The 7,500-nt window shown below is 46.9% G+C and overlaps 1 protein-coding gene across 1 annotated transcript in view; it reads right to left on the bottom strand.

Annotated features, from left to right (window-relative positions):
• Nucleotides 1-7,220, bottom strand: part of sephs3 (selenophosphate synthetase 3) — a 15,829-nt gene extending 8,609 nt beyond the window's left edge. The window contains exons 1-3 of the mRNA XM_084462217.1: nt 6,821-7,220; nt 1,585-1,688; nt 531-638 (exon numbers count right to left, since the gene is read on the bottom strand). Coding sequence (XP_084318343.1) covers nt 531-638; nt 1,585-1,688; nt 6,821-7,106 — 498 coding nt within the window. The 5' untranslated portion in view covers nt 7,107-7,220. The remainder of the gene's footprint in view (nt 1-530; nt 639-1,584; nt 1,689-6,820) is intronic.
• Nucleotides 7,221-7,500: the final 280 nt, after the last annotated feature.

A 7,500-nucleotide genomic window follows, 5' to 3' on the forward strand; every position in this document is an offset into this window, starting at 1 on the left:
CTCTCCTGGCACACTCACTCCTCACCTGGCACACTCACTCCTCACCTGGCACACTCACTCCTCACCTGGCACACTCACTCCTCACCTGGCACACTCACCCCTCACCTGGCACACTCACCCCTCACCTGGCACACTCACTCCTCACCTGGCACACTCACCCCTCACCTGGCACACTCACCCCTCACCTGGCACACTCACTCCTCTCCTGGCACACTCACTCCTCACCTGGCACACTCACTCCTCACCTGGCACACTCACTCCTCACCTGGCACACTCACTCCTCACCTGGCACACTCACTCCTCACCTGGCACACTCACTCCTCACCTGGCACACTCACTCCTCACCTGGCACACTCACTCCTCACCTGGCACACTCACTCCTCACCTGGCACACTCACTCCCACGGGAGCTTTACACAAGTATCGTGTCACACTGAACAGTGTAAAGTCCAGGATCATTGGATACGTGGATTCTGTGAAAACAATATCCTGTAGTGCTAACACTCAGGCACACACACAAAAGAGGCCCACCTTCTCATTCATCTTCTGGCTTACACTCAGGAGCATCAGCATGTTGTCACACTCAGTGATGCCCATGGCGTAGAGGTCACTGAGGACGTTAGCACAGGCTATCCTACCCTGGAGGGGACACACACACACACACACACACACACACACACACACACACACACAGAGAGAGAGAGAAGAATACAACAGAACGTTTATTTGCAATATATAACCAGTACAGGTACATTGGAATTCTTGTCATCATTTGTCGTTATGGTAACATTGCAGTCATACACAGATAGACATTTAAAGATTCACAAACTGGCAATTTACTTTCTGTAGTCTAGCAGTCTAGCAGACTAATACTCATCTTATCCCATCCCATCATGGATGACTGCGTCTGTGTTCTAATGTAGGCAGCGCAATATAACAACATTAATTAATATAAATAAACAGTTGTGCAGGGAGAGATAGAGGAAGAGAGGGAGGAGGAGGAGCAGGTGAGAGAGAGAGTCCGAGAGGGAGGGAGAGAGGGAGGAGGAGCAGAGTCAGAGAGGGAGGGAGAGAGGGAGGAGGAGAGAGTCCGAGAGGGAGGGAGAGAGGGAGGAGGGAGGGAGAGAGGGAGGAGGGAGGGAGAGAGGGAGGAGCAGAGAGTCAGAGAGGGAGGGAGAGAGGGAGGAGGGGCAGAGTCAGAGAGGGAGGGAGAGAGGGAGGAGGAGCAGAGTCAGAGAGGGAGGGAGAGAGGGAGGAGGAGCAGAGTCCGAGAGGGAGGGAGAGAGGGAGGAGGAGCAGTGAGTCAGAGAGGGAGGGAGAGAGGGAGGAGGAGAGAGTCCGAGAGGGAGGGAGAGAGGGAGGAGGAGCAGAGAGTCAGAGAGGGAGGGAGAGAGGGAGAAGGAGCAGAGAGACATGTGTAGACAGAGAGACAAGAGAGGAATGCGTAGCTACTCTCTTGAACGCAGAACAATTGACGACACCCAACCCTACAACATGTTGTATAGTTATCATGAAGTTTGGGGTCTGAGGTTAAAGGTTAAAAGGTGAGGGGGTCAAGAGCCCTGGAGGTCAGGAGTCAACCCACCATCATGTAGGGATCGTCCACTAGAGGGTAGAAGAAGTCCGTGGTCTGGACCAATGAGAGCCCTCCATGTCTCAGAGGGGTCACACAGGAGTCCATCCCGATACCTGCAGCGTGATGACAACAGAACACACACTCAACACACACTCAACACACACTCAACACACACTCAACACACTCAACACACTCAACACACACTCAACACACACTCAACACACTCAACACACACTCAACACACACTCAACACACACTCAACACACTCAACACACTCAACACACACTCAACACACACTCAACACAGTCAACACACACTGAACACCCACTCAACACCCACTCAACACACACTCAACACACACTCAACACACTCAACACACACACTCAACACACTCAACACACACTCCACACACACAACACACACTCAACACACACTCAACACACTCAACACACACTCAACACACTCAACACACACTCAACACACACTCAACACACACTCAACACACACTCAACACAGTCAACACACACTGAACACCCACTCAACACCCACTCAACACACACTCAACACACACTGTGAACTAGCTAGTCCCACACACACACTCTGAACCAGCTAGTCCCACACACACACACACACTCTCTGAACTAGCTAGTCCCACACACACACACACACACACACACTCTGAACTAGCTAGTCCCACACACACACTCTGAACCAGCTAGTCCCACACACACACACACACTCTCTGAACTAGCTAGTCCCACACACACACACACACACACACACTCTGAACCAGCTAGCGTGGGCAACTCCTCTCTTGTGTGCTGCATCAGGGCGATGAGGAGTACAGGGATGTGATCAGGAGATTCTCTGAATGGTCTGAGGAGAGAGAACCAGCTCCCACTCAACACCAGTGAGGAGAACCAGCTCCCACTCAACACCAGCAGGAACAAGAGGCCTCAAGCCCCCATCACCATCCAGGGGGAGGAGGTTGAGATGGGGGAGGAGGTTGAGATGGTGGACTCATACATGCCCCCCATCACCATCCAGGGGGAGGAGGTTGAGATGGGGGAGGAGGTTGAGATGGTGGACTCATACATGCCCCCCATCACCATCCAGGGGGAGGAGGTTGAGATGGGGGAGGAGGTTGAGATGGTGGACTCATACATGCCCCCCATCACCATCCAGGGGGAGGAGGTTGAGATGGGGGAGGAGGTTGAGATGGTGGACTCATACATGCCCCCCATCACCATCCAGGGGGAGGAGGTTGAGATGGTGGACTCATACATGCTCCTGGGAGTGCAACGCTCACTAGGGGAACAAGAGGCCTCCAGCCCCCCATCACCATCCAGGGGGAGGAGGTTGAGATGGGGGAGGAGGTTGAGATGGGGGAGGAGGTGGAGATGGTGGAGGAGGTGGAGATGGTGGAGGAGGTGGAGATGGTGGAGGAGGTGGAGATGGGGGAGGAGGTGGAGATGGGGGAGGAGGTTGAGATGGTGGAGGAGGTTGAGATGGGGGAGGAGGTTGAGATGGGGGAGGAGGTTGAGATGGGGGAGGAGGGTGAGATGGGGGAGGAGGTGGAGATGGGGGAGGAGGTGGAGATGGGGGAGGAGGTTGAGATGGGGGAGGAGGTGGAGATGGGGGAGGAGGTGGAGATGGGGGAGGAGGGAGGAGGTTGAGATGGGGGAGGAGGTTGAGATGGGGGAGGAGGTTGAGATGGGGGAGGAGGTTGAGATGGGGGAGGAGGTTGAGATGGTGGAGGAGGTGGAGATGGGGGAGGAGGTGGAGATGGGGGAGGAGGTTGAGATGGGGGAGGAGGTTGAGATGGTGGAGGAGGTTGAGATGGGGGAGGAGGTTGAGATGGTGGAGGAGGGTGAGATGGGGGAGGAGGGTGAGATGGGGGAGGAGGTTGAGATGGGGGAGGAGGTGGAGATGGGGGAGGAGGTTGAGATGGGGGAGGAGGTTGAGATGGGGGAGGAGGTTGAGATGGGGGAGGAGGTGGAGATGGGGGAGGAGGTTGAGATGGGGGAGGAGGTTGAGATGGGGGAGGAGGTTGAGATGGGGGAGGAGGTGGAGATGGGGGAGGAGGTTGAGATGGGGGAGGAGGTTGAGATGAGGGAGGAGGGTGAGATGAGGGAGGAGGGTGAGATGGGGGAGGAGGTTGAGATGGGGGAGGAGGTTGAGATGGGGGAGGAGGTGGAGATGGGGGAGGAGGTTGAGATGGGGGAGGAGGTGGAGATGGGGGAGGAGGTTGAGATGGGGGAGGAGGTTGAGATGGTGGAGGAGGTTGAGATGGGGGAGGAGGTTGAGATGGTGGAGGAGGTTGAGATGGTGGACTCATACATGCTCACTAGGCTACACGGGTTGATGTGATCACCAGATCTGATGACCTGGCTGCTGCGTCATCACTCACCTGTCTTATCACCTGGACTCATTAACCATTCACAGCCCCGTTTGAGATAGAAACGAACAGTTCATATAGGAGCACGTCATGTCAAAACTATCTGTGATAACTGCTTTCTAAGAGGAGCTATGTTTATCAGTATACTGCACTGTAACTTTTATTCCTATATTCTATTTGTCCTGCCTTTTGTTTTAAATGTCTATAATGTCTTGCTTTTTGTTTTAATGCTTTTAATGTCTCATGTAAAGCACCTTGAATTGCCCTGTGGCTGAAATGTGCTATATAAATAAACTTGCCTTGCCTTGTGATGTTATCCAAAAGGCCAATAAAATATGTCTAAAAAGAAAGAAAGGTTATCTAACGTTAGCTAGCTGCTAGCTAGCATAACTAGCTTGTCCACCAGCTGGCTCACTGGGCGAGTTGCTTAACCAGTGACCGTTAAGACTGGTTTGAGTTCCTGATGTCTTCCAGGGCTGAATGCTAGCACTAACCCACCAGCTAGTGCTAGCTAAAGTTACACCTGTCTCGGTGGGAAGGCTGTAGCTAGCTGGCTAAGCTAACGGCATGGCTAGCATGGTTAGCTAGATGTCAAAGCCAACGGTAATCTAGTTAGCTAGCACTAGCGTTAGCTGGCTAGCAGCTACTGCTGAATTAGTTCTATGTTCGAGTGAACCAGAAGCTAATGGTGCGTTCGTTTATAACTGGGAGGTGGCAAATTGCGACTTGCTACTAGGAATGATTAAATAAAACACCTCATGAACTCACACTTCCTCGTCGCAAATTCGGATGTTTCTCTGCTCGAATGCACTAGATATAACTAGGTAACTGTGATATAATGGTATATAGATATAACTAGGTAACTGTGATATAATGGTATATAGATATAACTAGGTAACTGTGATATAATGGTATATAGATATAACTAGGTAACTGTGATATAATGGTATATAGATATAACTAGGTAACTGTGATATAATGGTATATAGATATAACTAGGTAACTGTGATATAATGGTATATAGATATAACTAGGTAACTGTGATATAATGGTATATAGATATAACTAGGTAACTGTGATATAATGGTATATAGATATAACTAGGTAACTGTGATATAATGGTATATAGATATAACTAGGTAACTGTAATATAATGGTATATAGATATAACTAGGTAACTGTGATATAATGGTATATAGATATAACTAGGTAACTGTGATATAATGGTATATAGATATAACTAGGTAACTGTGATATAATGGTATATAGATATAACTAGGTAACTGTGATATAATGGTATATAGATATAACTAGGTAACTGTGATATAATGGTATATAGATATAACTAGGTAACTGTAATATAATGGTATATAGATATAACTAGGTAACTGTGATATAATGGTATATAGATATAACTAGGTAACTGTGATATAATGGTATATAGATATAACTAGGTAACTGTGATATAATGGTATATAGATATAACTAGGTAACTGTGATATAATGGTATATAGATATAACTAGGTAACTGTGATATAATGGTATATAGATATAACTAGGTAACTGTGATATAATGGTATATAGATATAACTAGGTAACTGTGATATAATGGTATATAGATATAACTAGGTAACTGTAATATAATGGTATATAGATATAACTAGGTAACTGTGATATAATGGTATATAGATATAACTAGGTAACTGTGATATAATGGTATATAGATATAACTAGGTAACTGTGATATAATGGTATATAGATATAACTAGGTAAATGTGATATAATGGTATATAGATATAACTAGGTAACTGTGATATAATGGTATATAGATATAACTAGGTAACTGTGATATAATGGTATATAGATATAACTAGGTAACTGTGATATAATGGTATATAGATATAACTAGGTAACTGTGATATAATGGTATATAGATATAACTAGGTAACTGTGATATAATGGTATATAGATATAACTAGGTAACTGTAATATAATGGTATATAGATATAACTAGGTAACTGTGATATAATGGTATATAGATATAACTAGGTAACTGTGATATAATGGTATATAGATATAACTAGGTAACTGTGATATAATGGTATATAGATATAACTAGGTAACTGTGATATAATGGTATATAGATATAACTAGGTAACTGTGATATAATGGTATATAGATATAACTAGGTAACTGTGATATAATGGTATATAGATATAACTAGGTAACTGTGATATAATGGTATATAGATATAACTAGGTAACTGTGATATAATGGTATATAGATATAACTAGGTAACTGTGATATAATGGTATATAGATATAACTAGGTAACTGTGATATAATGGTATATAGATATAACTAGGTAACTGTGATATAATGGTATATAGATATAACTAGGTAACTGTAATATAATGGTATATAGATATAACTAGGTAACTGTGATATAATGGTATATAGATATAACTAGGTAACTGTGATATAATGGTATATAGATATAACTAGGTAACTGTGATATAATGGTATATAGATATAACTAGGTAACTGTGATATAATGGTATATAGATATAACTAGGTAACTGTGATATATATAATGGTATATAGATATAACTAGGCTGTGGTATAATGGTATATAGATATAACTAGGTAACTGTGATATAATGGTATATAGCTGGAATGCACACAGGTCGGAGGCAGGTATTTTGCCACTTGCGACTTGCCACCTCCGACCACAAACGAACGCACCATAACTAGCTAACCTAGTTACGTTATATTATATCCTAGTAGCTAGCTTGCTAGTCATGAGTGTGGGTGATGGTGTATTGTTGCTCCGCCTCGCCTCTCTTACCCAGCCGCGGACCAGGTGGGTTGGGATTAGCGATCTGTGGGTCGAACTCCTCGGCTTGGTCCCCGGCCTCCCCGGCCTCCCCGGCCCCCGGGACCCGGTCCGGCTCCAGTCCCGTCAGGAGTTTGAGCAGAGCCTCCTGCGGGACCTTGCAGCCTCAGCCCTTCAGCTCGGAGAACGCGGTGAGGCGGAAGCCCCGGTCCAGGCCGTGCTCCTCCGGGCGGAAGGGCTTGTACCCCGGCTCGGTTCCGACCTCGGCCGGAGGGGTGGGGGGGGTGGATCCAGACATGTCTGTCCTGAGAGAGTAGGTTTCGACGGGACGGGTGGGTCGGTGTTGGGCTCGCAGCACCGGGGACGAATGAACGGGAGATGAATGAACGGGACGGAGCGGTAGGAGCGGTAGTAAAGCGACGTCATGCATCCAGCAGGGGTGCGTTCAGCCCCGAATAAGGGCAACACGGTTATTGAGACTCAAACGTTGGTGCGTTGAACACTGTGTGTGTTCCGCAAGCGTGGCACCTATCACAGCTGAGAAGGGGTTTATTTATCAGGCTGCTTGACTGTGCAACACCTCTGACACACCGAGTAAATGAGAGAAAACCTACCTCAAACCCCTGTCGGGAAAACATGTCGTTCAACTTGTAAACTGTCGCAAAACGGTGCAGTGTTTTGAGATTGAACTC

Source organism: Borostomias antarcticus, assembly GCF_949987555.1.
Source record: "Borostomias antarcticus genome assembly, contig: scaffold_311, whole genome shotgun sequence".
NCBI lineage: Eukaryota > Metazoa > Chordata > Actinopteri > Stomiiformes > Stomiidae > Borostomias > Borostomias antarcticus.